A 20,293-nucleotide genomic window follows, 5' to 3' on the forward strand; every position below is an offset into this window, starting at 1 on the left:
CCCGCTGTCTGCCTATGTGTACCAAGTACCTTTCATTGCCTGCCCCAATGTACCGGGCTCACCCCACTGTCTGCCATGTGTACCAAGTACCTTGCATTTCCTGCCCTTGTGTACCAGGGCTCATCCCGCTGTCTGCCCATGTGTACCAAGTACCTTTCATTGCCTGCCCCTGTGTACCAAGCTCATTCCGCTGTATGCCCATGTGTACCAAGTACCTTTCATTGCCTGCCCCTGTGTACCAAGCTCATCCCGCTGTATGCCCATGTGTACCAAGTACCTTTCATTGCCTGCCCCAGTGTACCAAGCTCATCCCGCTGTCTGCCCATGTGAACCAAGTACCTTTCATTGTCTGCCCCTGTGCACCGGGCTCATCCTGCTGTCAGCCAATGTGAACCAGGCTCATCCCACTGTCTGCCATGTGTACCAAGTACCTTTCATTGCCTGTCCCTGTGTACCTGGCTCATCCCACTGTCTGCCTATGTGTACCAAGTACCTTTCATTGAGTGCCCCTGTGTACCGGGCTCATCCCGCTGTCTGACCATGTGTACCAATACATTTCATTACCTGCTCCTATGTACCGGGCTCATCCCACTGTCTGCCCATGTGTACTAAGTACCTTTCATTGCCTGCCCCTGTGTACCGGGCTCATCCCGCTGTCAGCCCATGCGAACCAGGCTCATCCCACTGTCTGCCATGTGTACCAAGTACCTTTCATTGCCTGCCCCTGTGTACCTGGCTCATCCCACTGTATGCCTATGTGTACCAAGTACCTTTCATTGCCTGCCCCTGTGTACCAAGCTCATCCCGCTGTCTGCCCATGTGAACCAAGTACCTTTCATTGTCTGCCCCTATGAACCGGGCTCATCCTGCTGTCAGCCAATGCGAACCAGGCTCATCCCACTGTCTGCCATGTGTACCAAGTACCTTTCATTGCCTGTCCCTGTGTACCTGGCTCATCCCATTGTCTGCCTATGTGTACCAAGTACCTTTCATTGAGTGCCCCTGTGTACGGGCTCATCCCGCTGTCTGACCACGTGTACCAATACATTTCATTACCTGCTCCTATGTACCGGGCTCATCCCACTGTCTGCCCATGTGTACTAAGTACCTTTCATTGACTGCCCGTGTGTACCGGGCTCATCCCGCTGTCTGCCTATGTGTACCAAGCGCCTTTCATTGTCTGCCCCTATGTACCAGGCTCATCCCACTGTCTGCCCATTTGTACCAAGTACCTTCCATTGCCTGCCCCTGTGTGCCATGCTCACCCAGCTGTCTGCCCCTGTGTAACAGGCTCAAATCCTGCTGTCTGACCATGTGTACCAAGTACCTTTCATTACCTGCCCCTGTATACAGGCTCATCCCGCTGTCTGGCCATGTGTACCAAGTACCCTTCATTGCCTGCCCCTGTGTACAGGCTCATCCCGCTGTCTGGCCATGTGTACCAGGTACCTTTCAGTGCCTGCCCCTGTGTGCCAAGCTCATCCCACTGTATGCCCAGTGTACCAGGTACCTTTCATTGCCTGCCCCTGTGTACCAGGCTCATCCCACTGTCTGCCCAATATGTACCAAATACCTATCATTGCCTGCCCCTGTGTACCAGGCTCATCCCACTGTCTGCCCATGTGTACCAGGTACCTTTCATTGCCTGCCCCTGTGTACCACGCTCATCCCACTGTCTGCCATGTGTACGGAGTACCCTTCATTGCCTGCCCCTGTGTACAGGCTCATCCCGCTGTCTGACCATGTGTAAAAAGTACCTTCCATTTCCTGCCCTTGTGAACCAGGGTAATCCCACTGTCCATGTGTACCAAGTACCTTTCAATGCCTGCCCCTGTGTACCAGGCTCATCCCACTGTCTGCCCATGTGTACCAGGTACCATTCATTGCCTGCCCCTGTGAAATAGGCTCATCCCGCGGTCTGCCCATGTGTACCAAGTACCAGTAGCTCCTCGTGATGTCTGCTCGTGTATCTCAGACCAACAAAATACTTACATTCATAAATGTACCCGCTTGCTGCCTTGGCATTAGAGCGGTGTGATCACAATTGTCGAAAAGTAACACTAATTCCTGTTTTAGCCCAAGAAAAAAAATCAGGTTGTGGTCTTTTCCATTATTATTATTAATATTATAATAAATATTATTATTATTGTCATTATTATTATTATTATTATTACGCCGTTGCTAATAGCCACAGAGGCAACCTCGGTGTGCCCCCATTGTGGGCAATCCGTAGCAGAACTCATGCCACTTCCTCATGGCTTGCCATCCTAGATTGTGAGTATCTCCCCCTCTCAGCTCCTGAGTGACGCGTTAGAGATGATTGTGGTAGATAAGTATTGCCATACGCGTACACGTGATGCCATCATAGCTGGCAAGATAGCCCAGCCAGTTGTTCAGCAACAGCAGAGCTCTGTGCTTCACCTGGAGTTATCTATTTGAATCCTGAAGTCAATAACGCCTTTTTAAGCAGGTGGAAACATCCCATGTTGTGGTGTGTGCTGTGCAGATGGGAAATAGACTCAATTCCCCGGATGCGGGCTTCTAGGGGAGGGGGAAACTGGGGATGCATGACATGGCAGGGCCTCGCACGCTGACGTCATTGCATGGCATCAGGTCAGATGGGAAATCACCCAGACCGCTTCCCCGACTTCCGGGATCTTCACAGAATCTCTCTTTGCGTTTTCTGTTTGTTTTTAAAGATCTTTTTGCTGCGTCATGACTTGTCTTAAATATGCTCTGTTGTCAAACAGGAATGTTCTCTACTCAGTACTGTACACACTTGCTTCACTGCACCACAGTGCTCCCGTTTGTTTCCCGCCCTGATCTTTCTATCCTATTCCTGACGCAGAACATTGATGCATTATGAAATAAAATAACTGCAAACCATTGGTCGAAGTGTACGAAAAGAAGTAGTGGAACTATGTTCACTGCTAGCCTGCTCCCACTCCCCACAAACCTCATTATCACGTCCCCTCCCACACACAATACACACCACAAACACTTGCACCTGCTGTTTAAGGGAACGGGCAAGTTTCAACTGCTTCCTAAACTTTTATTTTAAAACGAAACCATTCCGGAACGGTTTCTTTTTCAAATAAAAGTATAGGAGCTGTAAAAGGTCATTTAAAAAAGTAGAGGAGCTCTGCTCCCGACCGCTCCCGCTCACTTCGACCACTGCTGCAAACATAGACATTTCTTTGAATTTGTGGTTACCAGAGAGGTGTTCCTTGGAGGAGTTGGCATAGCGAGATTTCATGTGTTCCACACTATATTTGCGACAGCTGATTCGAGTTGCCTTGCGACGAAGTCCAAGAGAGGACAAGTTTGGCAAACAGAAGACACTGTCGCATGCACGCCCTCCCACCAGGTATCGAGCACGAGGTTCTTCGTCCTTCTCAACTAAAATAATGGCAGGGCCATCTAGAGACCCTTCCAGAAGCCCAGTCTAGAGGGAATAGAGACATTGACCACAGTGAGGCGGTGCAGAAAGGCCAAGCAGAGGCCGATATCACACCTTTTTGGCAACATTCCAAGCTCTCAGCTAAGGATCTCTAGCCGGCTGCCCGTGTTTCACGCCCAATATGTTTGCCTTTTCTACATAAGTAGAGACATTTTCTTTTATCACTCCATTAAGTGGCATTGGGCTTTTGTGTTCTCCATCCCAGGACCGTCTGACTAAGGTCCAAATTCCTTGCCTTCTCCCACAAGGTTATATATAGATATATATATTCACTGAAAATCCTTAGTTAAGGTGTAGTTTAGTTGTGCCGATTTAATGCAACAAAACCCTTGAAATTCAGCGGATGTGGGAAGTTATGACCGGCTTAACGCAGCACTTTCCCATTGATGCCACCCATAATGCCATGTGTATGTAATTGTGAATCCCTTCTCTTGTAATATATATGTGTTTATGGGCTTTGCAACGGGAACGCAGCGAGTTAAACTGGTCATGAATTCCCACATCTGCTGAATTTCAAGGCTTTTGTTGCGTTAAATCTACAAAAGTTAGCTGCACGTTAATCATTGTTTTTTACGGGCCACAGCCATGGCCAGTGTCTACTGTACATTTTCCACCAATGTGTTTCTTTTGGACGCACTAAAAGCAGTGGCCACTAAACATGCCTTTCGGCCCTGGCCAGTGAGCATGGCCTTCGCCTGTGCCCACTGTATCTTTTAAAACACTACCTTTCTTTCCCGCTCACTAGCCATGACTTTCACCCATGACCATTGGTCCCTGTCTTCAGCCGTTGCCCCTGTATTTGTTGCCCAAATAGCTTTCTTCCAGTCCCACTTGCCATGGCCTTTGGCGTGGCCACTCTACATATTGCTCCAATAGATTTCCTAAATGGGCTCACTAGCCAGCCTGGGCCACACCACTAGGTTTATTTTGATCACACTAGCAGTGGCCACAACCTTTTGCCCTGGCCCCTTGACATGCTGCCCAAAGAAGTTTCATTGTGGCTCACTAGCCATAGCCTTTGACTATGGCCAGTGGCAATGGCCTTCGCTCACGTCCACTTTCCATATTGCACCATTCGGTTCCTTAAAGTAACCCAGTAGCCACAGCCTTCAGCCACACCCATTACCCCTTACCTTACTGTATCTGTAAAATTACACTTTTTTAATCTCATTTTTGTAAAACTGTTTCCATTACTGCAGTTAGTATGCCCCCGATAATAGCAATGCGCTACAAATAACTCTGGTTATCCGTAAACGCCTGCAAATGACCGCTGTTATCTGTAAAAAGCGTGCAAAATCCAAAACTCTTCACTGCCCTCCCAGGCACTCACCAAGTGCCCGCCTCCTCTTGCCATACTCTGCACACACTCCCTCAAGTCCTTTTACCCTTCCTAGCCCTCTCCCATTCCCCCAACACTCATCATTTTGTGTGTCACACTTTCATTCCCGATCACGTTTTCTATTATAACCAGGGCTATCCCGAGCGTAAACCGTGGTTATGCAAAAATGTTCGCACTCTGAACTTGGTCCCCAACCCTCTCCCCACCCTTAAACTCCCCAAATTGACATGGTATCCTCTTTCCTCCTTCCCACCGCTATGATGCCATATCCTCCTCCAAATTACTTTTTTCTACTTTACATTTTCAGCTAATACCAGTTACAACCGTTATAACACTGCTTATCTATTGCATCGAGCAAAACAAAAAAGGTGACATTTTTTTAGTTCTGAAGGCCTGTGCTGCATAGCACCATAGGAAATATGTAGCTAGAATTTTGGGAGAACGGGGCACACCCTTCTCCATCAAATATTTGAACAACTACTGGACGTAATACCGCCGACCCCTCCCGGAAATCGAGTGAGCACTTCGTGCCCAAGTTGTTTCATACCTGGTCCAATTCCATCCAGCGTTTTTTTGCTGGCCTCTGCGCAGACATGTTGACTTTTTCTCTATAGGAAAATGAATGGGAGTAGGCCAAAAACAGCATTTATTGTTTTCTTAATAGCTTGTTCATTTTTAAACAAATCTTTCCCAAAATATGCAGTCTGGGGAGGCCTGTGACAAACATTTTGTTTGCAAACTATCAGCTAAATCCGTCATGCTCATCAAAGGTTATTAATAATTCAATTATTGGGTTTCCTATGGAACTTGATACTCAACTTAACTATAATGCGGCACTATACTAAATCATTGAAGCCCAGCATTAAAGGGGTTAATTAACGTTCTAACAGAAGCACTTGGGCCTCCTAGGTTTTCATTTTAAAAGTCTGTAGTGTGTCCTGACTACGCCACAGGACATCTACTAGGGATAGTCAGAAGAATGCAACATTTCTCCTCGGTCCTGAGGGCCGACCATAGCTTATCTTCATTCAAGAGAGTTCCATTTAAAGCCTTGCATGTGGTCCACACAGCACAACACACCACTCCCAATGTCATCTGTGTCTCTAAATGTACCTAGCATGTTCTGCAGGCAGCGCTCATGTCAGCTTAGCAGCAAGAACTAAAAAGTGACGGATGGAAATGTTTTAGCTACCACTTCTTAAACACTGGCATTTCTCTAGGGAAGCTATCCATTCCACCACATTTTTGCACACCTGTTAAATTGCTGCAGCGGACCAATCATGTACCAATATAGTGTTTACCTGCCCATTCCAAGGGCTGGAACTGAGGGGTAACGGCCCGCAGGCCAAGTTATAGACCCACTATTAGCACCCTGGGTTACCAAAGCGGTAAACCGGCATGCTAAAAAAAATAAGTAGTTTCATTCATTCTATGGGACGCCAGACACGTCCCTTTGAATGAATGAAAATGGCCGCATGGTTATAGAAGGTGGGGCTCTGTACGGAGACCCTCTTCTATGACCATGGCGGCTGGAAAAGGGAAGTTGCTGTGGCGGGGCCACAGCTGGGAAGACACCCTGCAGGTTATATGGAACACGGGATGAGATTACAGGTTTCAGCCTGCGATCCGCAGAACCTGATTGGCTGCCCTCCCCGCCACGGGTGCTAATTAGTCTTAATCCAGCCCTCTCACGCAGCAGCCCAGCCCAGACAGGCAGTCACCATCCCCTCCATCGTGGAACGTAAGCAAACCAAGACGTGTATTGACATTGTTCGTCCCCATTGTGGAGATGCTACATGAGTCCATATACACAGCTTGCTCAAGACCCCTATCTTGGAATTTCCTACCACACTTAGGGAGACTCACAAAGAAAACCAAACTGTGATGAACTGACACACTTGTCCAAAGACATGCATTGTGGGTCCCCTCTAATTCTCTGTTTACCCACTATTCTCTGGAAACAACCTTGAGTTAATCAAGAATATGTATTTTTCGGAGTTGATTCTGTGGAGATCCTTATCTGTGACTGAGGCAAAACTGTGCTGCTATCTGCTGTTGCTTATGAGTTTCATGAAAAACACAATTCCTGACACCAACACTCACTTGAGGGTCACGGACAGTGTAATGGTGCCTCACTCTGCATATGTCATTTAACCTATTGAATCCTGATGTTTGCTCTAATGTCACTGTCCCCTTTCTTGCTTTCTTTCACAGAGCTGGAAGAGCTTTAGGAAGAATTGCGGATGGACATTTTGAAGCAAACAAGTGTGTGTGCAATACTTTATGGTCTTATTAGTGCAGCTACAAGTCAACACTTTTTTGCAAGTGTCATTTTTACTCCCCTTTCCTCTCCTACTTACTTACTGGGTCAAAGTACACATTTGTTTATTTTGACATGGTTGTATTTTTTTTGCTCAATATGTGTTAATCAATGTTTATGGCGACTAAATATTAATTACATGTTTGTTCGGTGGCATTATTTTTAAACATTTTTTTGAAAAGAAGAAAAGGCATGCACTATTTAGAAAAATGTTAAAAATAAGGGTTCCATGTCTTAAAATCGTGGCAAAAATGCTGTGGTTTTGCCGCCACAATCATGTAAAGGATGCGGGAGACACCCCCGCAACCCCTGGACCCATTATACCATTTAAGGGGGGTGGGGGACACCGCTGCAACCACCGCTCCCCTTAAATGGTATAATGGGGTACACCTTTACTGGGTTAAACCACGGCATTTTTGCTGAGATTTATTTTGCCGGTGACATTTTTGCCGCGATTTTATTACCTGATACCAAAATTAGAGGACACCATTTGGCTTGTCATCACTCTTGAACTGACTTGTGTTCGCTATTTAATGAGGCATTTGCAAAGATGCGCGACAGAAATTCAAAGTGGCGCAATGTGGTATTTGTGGAAACTAGGCCTGCGTTATTATTCCAGCTATGCATATATTATGTGCTTATGCCAAATCCCTTCATCTTGCTCTGCCTCAGGTGGCAACTTTGCCAGCAATGGGAGTGCGTGTAAAGAGGATCATACAACCACTAACTAATAGATCTAGAAAGTGTATTTACTTTCCAATTACAGCTATGCTCTGTGATTGCAAAGCTCTCCTCCCTTTCGCCACACATGCCAGAATGAACCCTCAACTAATGGAAAACCTCTACAAACAGCCCCACACCCTGCCCTTTTGCCATCACATCCAGAGGATATTGCATCCCCCACACGCAGACACACACAACTCAAGACCATCATTCTTTTCAGCTCTCTAACAACCTACCGCCTCACAGAGTCATGTTCCTGGCACTACACAGAATCACACCGCGTGGGAGTACTCCATGACATACAGTGCCGAATGCGGCTTTCCCTGCTTCTGTGGTACCCCGACAGCTCACCAACGGCACAGTCGCGAGCACTGCCTCATACACAGCACTGAAGACAACTCTTCCGACCACCAGAAATCTCTTAACCATTCCCAAGCCCCCATAATACCCCACTCACGTACACCAACACAACCTGCTCGACACCCATCATGGGCAACTAGACCAGCAACCCTTCCATTCCTCTCCCAAACTGGATTCTATCTCCACACTGGATGTGATGTCACACCTCACACAGCACTCATGCCAACACGTGTTACTCGCTAGAGTTTGGTGCAAGGGCATCACTCAGACTAAATGACACAGTTCTGCAAAGCTCAATACATACTAGCTACCTGACAACTCCAACCATAACCCTGTAGCTGACTCCTGGAACCCACAAGCACCACAGGAGCACACACGCCCACGCTTGGACACACACTGGTGTTGAGGAAGCTTCCCTAAAGGGACCCATTTCCCCTGCCCCCTCCATAAACAATCCACAACTGTCTGATGAATATGTCCCGGGAACTGGGGTGCATCCCAGTTGAAGGTGCACGATTCCAGGCAGCTGTGGAGGGGGGAGGTTAGCAGAGGGAGTGACGTGTGAAGTGATCTCCCCCGAGTACCCAGGACAGTATTGCGGTGCAGTGGCTTGTGTTACGCTGAGAATGTAGAGGATGATTCTTCTGGTACTCCTCTAGGATAAGCCTCACAAATTAAGTGTTTAGGAGCATTGCTCTATAAATGAAAGGCTGGAGGGTATTGGCTGGGGGTCAAGAAATGTGCCCTGGACTCTGCTTTCATGATAGATATTTCCTTAGCAGGTATTCGATCATATACTTTGATACCTGTACCATTTGCCAGTTAATGGGTATGTGCCCAGGCGAAGACATTATTTGCCAGTTATTGCCATTACATGCAAAGGTACTCACTCACACGATTGCCATGTAATGCTATCAAATGCCCATGTACCCATGGTGTTGAAAGCTATTGCCATGAAGCCTTCAGGTACATCATTGCAAGTTATTGCCATCGGAAGCCCAAGTACTCACAACACTGCCTGCTGTAAACATATAATACCCGGGAAATCATACTATTACCAAGCATTACCATAAAAGCTCTGCTTCTCATATGATTGGTATTGCCATCAAAAGCCCAGGGACACCCGGAAAGGGGGAACTGTCGCGCAACAAGATGGCCGCATAAGAGTGGAGCTCCTCACCGGTGTATTATCCTTCTAAAATTATATCCTGTATCTGCCTTCATCCGCGCTACTGGACAAGTGGATTCGACCATTGTACCTATCCTGCACCCACCGGAAGAAACAACGGGCGAAATCGGACCCGCGTGCCCAGATACGGACGGGGTGGCAGGCGGGGGTCCTTGGGCCGCTCCTCAACTCCGTAGTAACCTATGCGAGGGCCCCTGCTCTGGGTGGAGCGTGGGCCCTGCAGTGGGCGGGTCCGGCCCCGCGGGCGGAAAGGACTCCCTGTACCGGGACTACCTCGAACGCCACCCGATAGGAAACAACATTCGCTCATCGAGGACGGTGTCCTGTCTAGTAGGAGAAGTACCTTAAGACCTAAGCTGCATGCACCCTGCCCCGTCCTCCCGCTTGAATCACCCGTATTCTCCTACATGGCCCTGGGCGGTCCTGGTCGGGCGGAACCACCACTGATCCCGAACACTGCCATAAAGAAGGGGGGGAACGAAGCGGAAAATATACGAGCCGTCACAGATGCTAATCCAGTGGCCGGCCTGTGAGCGGGGCTGGTGGTATCGGCCTGCTGCGGACCGGACCCGCGGGCAAATGTGGGAAGCAGAGAGGGACACTGTGAACAACCCTGCTAGGTATCTGCGTGTGGGCCCCCAAAGGCAAGCTCCTGCTGAATCAGAACCAGACCGTCCCACGGCGATCGTCCCTCACACAGTGCCTTCCTCTGGCCTGTGGCCCCAAGGCCGACAGCGCCCGAGTATCATATCGCGGATCCGAGACCAACTGCTACAGCAGGCCCACTCACAGTCCGAGGCGAACCATCCCCCAGCGGCCATCTACGATCCTCACTACAACGGATATTAATATTGGGACACCCGTGTGATGCCTGGAAAAAACGCACTCAAGGGCAGGAAGACCGGGCCAATGGATTCTTTCATGAACTCACAAGCAACCGCAGAGGCCTCGGGCCCTTCGACAACATCAGACCCCCCCGCCACGGAATACTCCAAGTTCGACCATCTTTTGACGACGGTTCAGAACGGATTCCTGGCGATAAATGTCAAGCTGGACGATATTGTCTCCACGATAGGCTCCCTTAAAGCCAGGGTAGATAAGGAAAGTGCCAGAATCACTGATGCCGAAAACAGAATAAGTGCAAACGAAGACTCGACCCATCAAAACACTCAAGACATAGCTGGCTTGAAAAGCGAAATGAATAAACTCCGTGATAAGTGTGATGATTTGGAGTCGAGGTCGAGAAGGAACAATCTACGCATTGTCGGTTTAACAGAATCCTTTTGCAAAGGCCCGATGGAGACCCAAATCGAAGCCCTTTTGAGGTCCCTCCTAGGTGCTGACTCCTTCTCTTCACAATTTTTGGTCGACAGGCACATCGCACCCTAGCTCCACCACCCAAACCGTTTATTGTTGTGTTTAATGTTAAAAATGCAGTCACAAGTCATGCGCTGATTCCCCCAAATCGTCATCCTGCTCTCCCAAGATTGTCTTTACACCTATTGACATGGAACATAAACCCCATACTCCCAGTGGGTTGTCGCTTAAACTGCTAACTGGGAACATCCGGGGTCTGAACAATAGAGCAAAATCCAGTAAGGTGGGGGCATACATCAACAGGCACCGTACGCATGTGGTAATGCTTCAGGAAACCCATGCTCTCCGAGAGACTAACGAGAAGATCTTGAAACAATGGGGTACAACAGGTATTACACTGAATACACGTCACAGAGCAGGGGTGTGCTCACACTAATGCATCCATCGCTGGGGTTTGTCCCCGAAAAAAGTAAATCCGACCCGTTGGGTAGATATGTGGTGGTATGGGGCACAGTGGCTGGGGAAAGATGGGTGCTGGTCAACTCCTATGGTCCAAACACGGACGACCCCAAATTTTATGCCCATCTCCTCACCGAAATCGACATGACAACTGACACATGAGTGCTGTGGGGTGGAGACTTTAATACTATCCTAGATGTGCTATTGGACAGGTCCTCCAGTCGACAAAGGTCACTCACCAGATCCGCTAATACCATTCTTCAGGCCCTACAGGACAGGGCGCTGACCGATGCCTGGAGAGGGGTACACCCCACAGACCGTCAATACACTTTCTGCTCGTCAGCCCATGATTCTGAATCCGGGATTGACTACTGGTTCATATCTGTTCTCCTGCTGAGCTCCGTGGTGGGCTGTGAAATCCTCCCCCGCACGTTTTCTGATCATTCCCCAGTCATGCTTGGGATATCGGTCCAGAATATTAAACGTCCGTGGTTGAATCGTTGCAAACTGAGATGGAGGAGTTATTTCAGCTGAACACGGGGTCGGTGGGGGATTGGGCTACGGTGTGGGAAATGTTTAAGGTCTGGGTGAGGGGTAATCTTATGTCAAAAACCACTGGTCTCCTAAAAAGTGTCAGATCCAACCTTAGTAAGACCGAAACACACCTGAAAACTCTTGAAAACAACTATAGTGTAACACATGACAAGCACATATTGGCTGATATTAATGCACACCTCCTTCGATTTAATGAGCTAGCAATTCAAGAACTACAATACATGTCCACTCTGACCAGGGCCCGCAGATATGGTGAAGGAAATAGAGCAGGACACCACTTGGCACGCATATTACGAAACAAACACAATCATACCCCCATCGCAAGTATAATGACAGACAGTGGCGATCCCGTGCACACAGAGGAAGAAATCAATGCCGAATTTGCTAAATATTACACCAACCTATATGCAAATCATGATACACAGAGTCTTGTAGACATTGCTACATACTTGAACGAGATAGATCTCCCTACCCTCTCACCTGAGGACAATGTTGTTCTTGAACAAGAAATAACCAAGGAGGAAATCGCTGAGGCAATTAAAGCACTGGCAGCTGGAAAAACCCCTGGCCCCGATGGCCTAAGCTCGGACCTCTATAAAACATACACAACAATACTATCCCCTATTCTAACTCATGTATGGGAGGAAGCCTTGAGCTCCGGCTCCCTCCCTGATTCAATAACTGACGCAGTCATAACGGTCCTATTGAAGCCTAGACGTCCGGCCCATGACCGATCGTCCTATCGTCCACTTTCCCGAATAAATACAGATGCCAAGATATATGCGAAAGTGCTCGCAAATAGACTTCTCCCTAAAATGACTTCCCTAATACACCCTGATCAATGTGGCTTCATCCCAATGAGATCCACTGCCCTGAACCTGCGTAGACTGTTTGGAATTATGGCCCAGATCAAGCCTGAAGCGCAGGCAGTGGCCGTCTCGTTGGACGCCGAGAAGGCATTTGACTCTGTCTCATGGCCATACATGTTCGAGGTCCTCAAAAAATTTGGCTTTGGCCCGTACTTCACACACTGCGTCAGGCTGCTCTACACCTCTCCCAAGGCTAGGGTCCTAACAAACCGCACCCTCTCTACCCACTTCACCTTGCATCGGGGAACCAGACAGGGTTGCCCCTTCTCCCCCATCCTGTTCGCATTCACTATCGAACCAATGGCGGCTGCAAGCAGAAGAGAACAAGAATTGAGGGGCATCAAGTTGGCCGGCAGCTACCAATCTATCTCATTATATGCAGACGATTCTCTGTTGTATATACGTAAACCGTAAAACAACTTAGAACCCATTTTGGCAGTAATACAGGACTTCACTCTTCATTCAGGGTACAAAATCAACACAGCCAAATCTGAAATCTTCCCATTGACACAGTCCACCCCCTGCCCTTCATGCACACACGGTCTGCGATGGTCCCCGGATTACATCAGATATCTGGGGATCCTTGTATCTAGAGACAAACAGTCATTATATGTAGATAATTACGAATCCACCTTACAGACGATCCACACCAAACTCCAGATCTGGACCAAGTTGCCCATATCACTGGCTGGTCGGATAGCAGTGCTCAAAATGGTGATCCTCCCCAAACTCCTATATATCTTTAATAACGTCCCGATATGGCCAGGCAGACCCTTTTTTGAAAACCTGCGGTCCCTGTCAACCACCTTCATTTGGAATGGTGGGGCTAACAGGCTCAAATGGGAAAAACTGGTGGAACCCTACGACACGGGTGGCTTCGCTGCGCCCAATTATGAGCTGTACTATCTTGTGTCTCAGGCTCATTATGCCAAATACTGGCAGAACCCCACAACAGAAGCACCTCATGTCCCCATTGAACGGCACTCGGTCCGCCCAACGGACTTGCAATCTGTTATTTTTGCGACATCTTATAAAGACGACTGTAAATTTGACCCAGTAGCTTGCACGATCTCAGCCTGGGCTGCAATTGGCAAGTGCCTCCACATCTATATTCCCTATGACTCCCAAGCTCCATTTTGGAACTTTCTGGGCATTGCCCCCTCGTATGACCCTGGTATACAGAAAGCCTGGATCCCGAACTATGACATTACAATGAAGGCTATGTTCCCCAACGGAAGCTTCGTCACCCCCGAAGACTTCGCTGACACAGTGGGGAGGGGGCAACTTGTCACGTTACAATACCATCGTATGAAAGCGGCGTTCAAGAAACGCTGGCCATCATTCCCAGCTGAGCCGCCCAAGCACCCTTGCTACCAGGCACTTCACTCACAGCCTCATATAGGCGTCTCCATACTGTACAACAAAGTCCAAACACATACGAAGTCCTCCAATAATATAAAGTCCACCTGGGAAGAGGACATGGGCACAACAATAGAGGAAGGAACATGGTCCAGGACCTCCTTACTAAGAAGGTCTCCCTCAATGTGGGGCTCAGACTCATACAATTCAAAATGCGCAATAAACTTCACTACACCCCTGTTAAGATGGCTAAAATTAAGGTGTCCACAAATACGAACTGTCCCAAATGCAATAACCCTCAAGCTGACTCATACCATATGTACTGGGCTTGTCCTGAAATAATGGGATTCTGGAAGACAGTGGCAAATATACTGGAAGACATTCCGCAAATTCCCGCACAACTTACCCCCAAAAAATATCTGTTTGGCGACATCGGAAAATTCCCAGAAAAAACTACGAGGTTATTCAACGTGGCATGTCTGGTGGCTAAGAAATGTATTTTGCTAAAATGAAGAGTCCCCACACCCCCTGTGCAGAACAATTCTTAAAATCATTGGCATACGTGCACGAATGTGAAGAAACGTACATAGGTCTAGTCCCCTCTCCGTGTAGACCTAAAGACATTTGGTCAGCGTTCAGGACTTACCTTCACACCACCCCACCTAACTCGGAAGAGGATGATACCGACTGAAATGTGTGCCTTAACTCCGGCAACAAACGTTTAATATTATAAACTGTGATGTTGTTTATATAGGTATATGTATGGGAGAAAATCAAAGTGTATAACATGTATATCCATTACCACGGAGTGGTTCGTGCGTGTGTATTGTGAATTGCAACCGAAAAATAAAGTTTTATTTTTTTAAAAAAAGCCCAGGGACACCCAACATTGTCAGAGATTACCACAATTGCCAGTCCTTCTCATCAAATGTGCGTTTTTTCACACAATTAACAAGCAGTGCGATCAAAAGCACAAACAGTCCAACCATTGTCAGGTATTGCTCCCATGTTCCCCGGTACTCACATAGAGTCATGTTATTAGGGTGACAACGTCCATCTACTTACAGCATTGCTAGCTACTGCATTGAGGTATGCAGGTAAACACACCATTCCCAGGTATTTTAATCAAACTCACAAGTACCCTCACCATTGACAAGATTTGCCATCACACGCCTATGTGCCTACAGCATTCCCATGTAATGCCATTCTAGATTTGGGAACAAACCACTTTTCTTACAGACCCACCTGAGCACTTGGACACCATGCAAATGGCAATGTCGCGCGGCATAAATCAACGTAAAATAGCAACAGATCATCTTCAAGATTCCTGAGACCACTTCCATCCCCCATCCCGACCTTCCCACATGCCTCAAAGAAACACTGGATAACGGCTAACCACCCCCTCCTCAACCCTGGAAAAAACTGAATCATGATCTGCGGGAAGGCAGCACTCTTCCCCCGACGCATCCCTTCAGCATCCTCCCTAGGTCCTCCATCCACCACATCCAACGCCGTAAAGAACCTGGGATGCACCATGGATGCTGATCTGCCACTTTCACACCGCATCAACTCTGTGTCTAAATCTTGCTATCTACACCCCTGCATTCTCAGACGCATCTTCCCTTACCTCTCATACCCTCACATCGTCACAGCAATCATGACTATTGTCCTCTCCTGCTTAGACTACGCCAATTCCCTTTACCTGGGCTCCACTGCTTATCAACTCAGAAAGCTCCAACGGGTACCAAACACAGCAGCCAGGCTCCTCCTGGGCCTTGGCCCTAGAAAGCACACCACACCCGCCCTTTGTGTCCTCCACTGGCCCCTCCACAAGAGAGGCCCAGAATACCTTCAACAGAAACTCATCCATTACCTAACTGTTGCCTGACCCTGAACCTTCCCTGCCCCCTTAAATACTCCCCTCAGCGCTCTATGCGCAGGTGTGCAGCGCCCAAAAACAGCCCGGGGTAGACGCTTACGCATACCCCCAGACCCCTCTTCTGCTATCAACAATACAAGCCAATAAAATACACAGGTTACTGCAGATAGTTTCTGAAAGGGAAAAAACTGTTTCAGAGGGCGCACTAACGCCTTGAGCTAACTTACAATCCTGCCCTGCCGGGAATCTCGCTTGCAGGGACAAGAACCTGCTCTACCGCATGTTGATGTTATTTCATTTTATTTGAATGTGTATAGTGCTTCTTTACGTGACTGCTAATTCATTGTATCACGTTTCTACAGATGTGTCGTCATGCCACGGCTGGTATGTTTTGCACTAGATGGAAAAGCAGCCACGCCCATTAGGACTGGCTTTCCATGCACGGGCCACACCTCTCTTTTAGGTCATGGCAGCTACTTCTCGGGTTCGACCCCCACACGGTGTTTCCTGGGATTACTTAGGCCCCCTTTGAACTTCCCATCCCACTTAAACCACTGGAACCAGACTGTCTAGGGCTGCTTCTCGGTGTGCAACATGCCCTTGACCTTTTCACGCACGCCACATCCCTCCACGTGTGCATATCCCTCTGGACGTCTAGGTATCGCTCAAAAGGTAGCGTTACGCTCAACCCCGTGCCACACCCCTTTCTTAGATGGCGGCATTCGGAATCAGTGCGGGAGAGCGCCTAGAAACGTTCCCAATCTTGCCACGTGTTCATAGTACCTGCCAACATAGCCTGGAATATAATCATGAACACGGCACATAATAGCTTCACATAAGGAAGGTTATTTTGCTGTATACCCTCTTGCCGAATGGCAACTTTACTGACTGCTTTTTCGCTTAATTTTGAACTCCTTTTTTCTATCACAGTTAGTAAGTTTGGGGACGGTAGATAGAAGGGGGTGGAGGATTGAAGGGGGAGTTGTGGGAGCTCTCCCTCCGCTTTCTGTGGTAATAAAAAGTGCCAATAAAGTCGAAAAACAAATCGATGAAGTTGCCATTCTGCCTAAAAATATCGGTAAAACTTCAAAGCACCGCTTTTGCGAATGCAGCAATGTAATGAGCCTGGACTTAATCTATGCTAGATCCGCAAGCAATGCACGGGTGCACGCATGGCATGAGAGTAATGCCCATCACTGGCACACCTCTGCCCACGCAAGGAAGGAATACTGAGTGTACAGAAGCCCTGCAGGTCTTTGCAGGGTCGCACATTTCTGAACTCACTCTTGTGCTAGCAAATCACGTACATTCTGGGCTCTAGCCACAGATTGGCTCTTCTGTAAAAATTCAATGTAGTTTCGCGCCTTGGCATGATGTTGCGTTACCACCTGCACAGCTTTAGAAAGCGCCTCTCCTGGTGCTACACTTAAATGGCACCTTGTAGGCCCGGCCGCTGGGTGGTATTGCTTGCAAACTCCATTGCCCTGAAAGGCCTCTGTGGCCTGTCGGAAATTAAACGATGTTCAATTGCGGCAGCTCACGTAGGCCTTGCATGTTCCGGGGGTCCATGGCACGGGGGCAACGGCGTCTGCAAACAATAGGAACCCATGGGCAGGGTGGTGTGTAAAATGCGCCATGTAAGTGTAGCTTTTAAGTGTAGTCCCAGGAGAGGCTCCCTTTAAAGCTGTGTAGGTGGTAACTTTCCAGCATGCCAAGGCGGGCAACCACATTAAATGTTGGTAGGAGGGGTAAACTGTAGGTAGAATCCAGATTGTACGGGATTCTCTTTCCACTGATTGGGGAAAGGGTTTATGCCAGTTTATGCCAGTGTTGGACATTTGCTGGTCGCAGCCCATCCAGAGAAGGGCATGTTACTCTCATGCCAATGTGTGCCCAGATTGCTTCAGAAGGTGAGTGAGCCCCCTCCACACCTTTATCATCCCCCACCAATCAAGGCACGTGACTTACACTTCATGACAGTTGTGCTCACTAACATTACGAATGACTTTCTGCTTCCACAGATGAGAGACAAGGTCCCATCGATGTGGACCTGACGGCTGGGCCAGAAAACAGCCATTTTCTGCTACAAAATTATGCAACATGAGGCAAATCGCTGCACAAAGGTGAACACTCTCTGGAAATGACTTTAGTTCGGATTACTCTGATTGTGAGCTGTGAGCATGCGAACTTGGCGTGTTGAGTAATGCGAGCACATACCAAGTTGCAGTATTATTTTTGCTTGTCACACAAATTGTATGTGCCCATTAAATATGGATCCCTCTAAGCTACAGGGACAGGCGACTCCAAGCTACTAGGAAGCCGTGTTTGCGCCCCGGTCTTTTAAGGAAACTTGCAATTGGCAGGAGTCCTTGCATTTCAATACCGAAGGGATACACGACCTGTGCTTCTCCAGATGTTTTGGGTGACACATTCTATGATGTCTCACCGGGGATTATGCTGGATAGAGATGGTGGGAGTTGTAGTCCGAAATATCTGGAGTCCCAAAGATTACGGGGCCCTTAAATAGAGTTTTGCATTATGACTATTGCTTTGTTGATTCACTTCATTTGAATTTTTTAATCTAAAGCATCAAAATCCCAGGATTGTAATCTCAGAATCCCGGCGATACAGAGCCCCGTGTGACACAGAGGCAGCAAGCATGGGTGCTCCTCTGCGTCTGCGCACTGGCAGAGCCCAGGTGCCCATGTGGAGCCCAGCAGCGCCCCTCCCGGCGCGCTGCCTGCGTTTACCTCAAAGATGAGCTCCTCCATCTCAAACTGCCGCCTGGAAGCCTTGTCCTCCTCGATGGGCTCGTGGTAGAGCACGGCCAGCACGTCGTACTTCTTCAGGGCCGCCTTGTAGTTCTTGCTGCTCAGGTGGATCACCCGGTCCTCGCCGTCATACTCGGGGAAGTCCAGGCCGTCGCTCGCCCGGACGCCCAGGCTCGCCACTGCCAGGCATAGTGCCGTGACCACCAGCCAAAGCCCCTTCATCCTCTTGGGCGTTCCAATGCACGGGGGGATTCAGAAACCCTAGGTGTTTCAAAAAAGGGGGTCTTCCCAACAGAAATATGTGGTGGCCAAGCGAGAGGGAGAGGCAGATAGGGCCTTGCCTTGTCCAGCTACCCCCTTGACTTCACCGGGGAGCTGTGTGGGAGCAAGAGTCTGGGGCCGCTGGTGGTCACTGGTCCCAGGTGCACAGGCTGAAAAGCAAAGAGGAAAAATCACACCCAGCCCATAAATGAGGATGGGGGAGGAGGCATTCACGCCCGGGGGGCTGTCTTATTCTCGCCCCCTCGCTTGCCGCCACGATCCCCGGGGCCCTCCCCTCTGCGCCCTGTCTATATATGTAGATGTATTAGGTGTCTCCCAATATACCCGTGTCCTCATGCATCCCACAACTGGAGTGTGCAACACCGCTGCACACTCGAGTCCAGCAGGTGCCAAAGTGGCACACAAGTTCCTAACAGGCTGTTTGCCTGCGCCTTATCCTCGCTCTCACTCTTGCGCTCCCTCCTTATTTAATTAATTTTCTTGGCTTGCTTCGCTCTGCCTTGTTTCCGAGTTTCCACTGACTCGGGCCAACACGTCCTGGGTGCGACCCTGGGGGGATGGAAAAGCGCCGATCACCATATTAAGGAAGAGCCAAGGGGAAGGAGCTAAAATAAGATGTGATGAGCCGGGGGTAAAAGAAGACTGACTTGAGCGAGTGCTGGGTAATAGGAGAGTCGGCCGGAGGACGAGTGGCAGGGGCCGAGAGCAGCGCGCATTATGCGGCTGCGGAGGAGAGGCGCAGCGTCTTCAGTTACTGTGAAAGCCGAGAGCGCGAAATCGGGGCCAGTATTCTTAGAACCCCGGGTCCACTCAGAAATCCGGCCTTATTTCAGGATCCTCTCTGGCAGACACGGCTTTGCGTACCCCATCACACCTACTCGTCACTTTCTGTGTGTCCCCCCTCATCTGTCATGTGTACAGTACACTCCCTTCACCCATTGTCCGGCACGCGCTCTCTATCCCTTTCTGCCAGTGGTCCCTGCCACACCCTCTTTTGTGGGAATAGCATTGCTCCAAGATCTCCAGCCGCACTCTCCTTTCCTGATGCTATTCCATTTAATAACAATGATATCTTGTTCTTGCGCACTGATCCTTGAAAACACAGTGTTGCTGCTTAACAGCATTATGCATGGCAAGTGTTACGATTAGACACCTGAATCTCGTACGCAATCATCCTCATTATCCTTATGTCAGTTAACAAGAAATGTTACCATAAAAGCACAATCAATAACAGGCTTTCAAGAACTATAAAAGCACACAATAAACCTAGGGCCCGATTCATGGAATCAGGCGCAGAAATGGAGCAAGGGCCGCGCGCCAAGAAATATCCTGCGCGAGCCGTGGCACAATCACAAAAATTGCGCGCCATGCTTATTCATGGATTTCAAGATGCATTACTAGCCGTCATGCA

General features: G+C 48.7%; 1 protein-coding gene across 1 annotated transcript in view; it reads right to left on the minus strand.

Moving 5' to 3' along the window:
* The window catches only part of CASQ1 (calsequestrin 1), a 200,012-nt gene extending 180,188 nt beyond the window's left edge, over nucleotides 1–19,824 (minus strand). Inside the window, exon 1 of the mRNA XM_069635437.1 lies at nucleotides 18,580–19,824. Coding sequence (XP_069491538.1) covers nucleotides 18,580–18,822 — 243 coding nt within the window. The 5' untranslated portion in view covers nucleotides 18,823–19,824. The remainder of the gene's footprint in view (nucleotides 1–18,579) is intronic.
* Between the last annotated feature and the right edge of the window lie 469 nt (nucleotides 19,825–20,293).

Source organism: Ambystoma mexicanum, chromosome 1q, assembly GCF_040938575.1.
Source record: "Ambystoma mexicanum isolate Mex_15411 chromosome 1q, UKY_AmexF1_1, whole genome shotgun sequence".
Taxonomy (NCBI): domain Eukaryota; kingdom Metazoa; phylum Chordata; class Amphibia; order Caudata; family Ambystomatidae; genus Ambystoma; species Ambystoma mexicanum.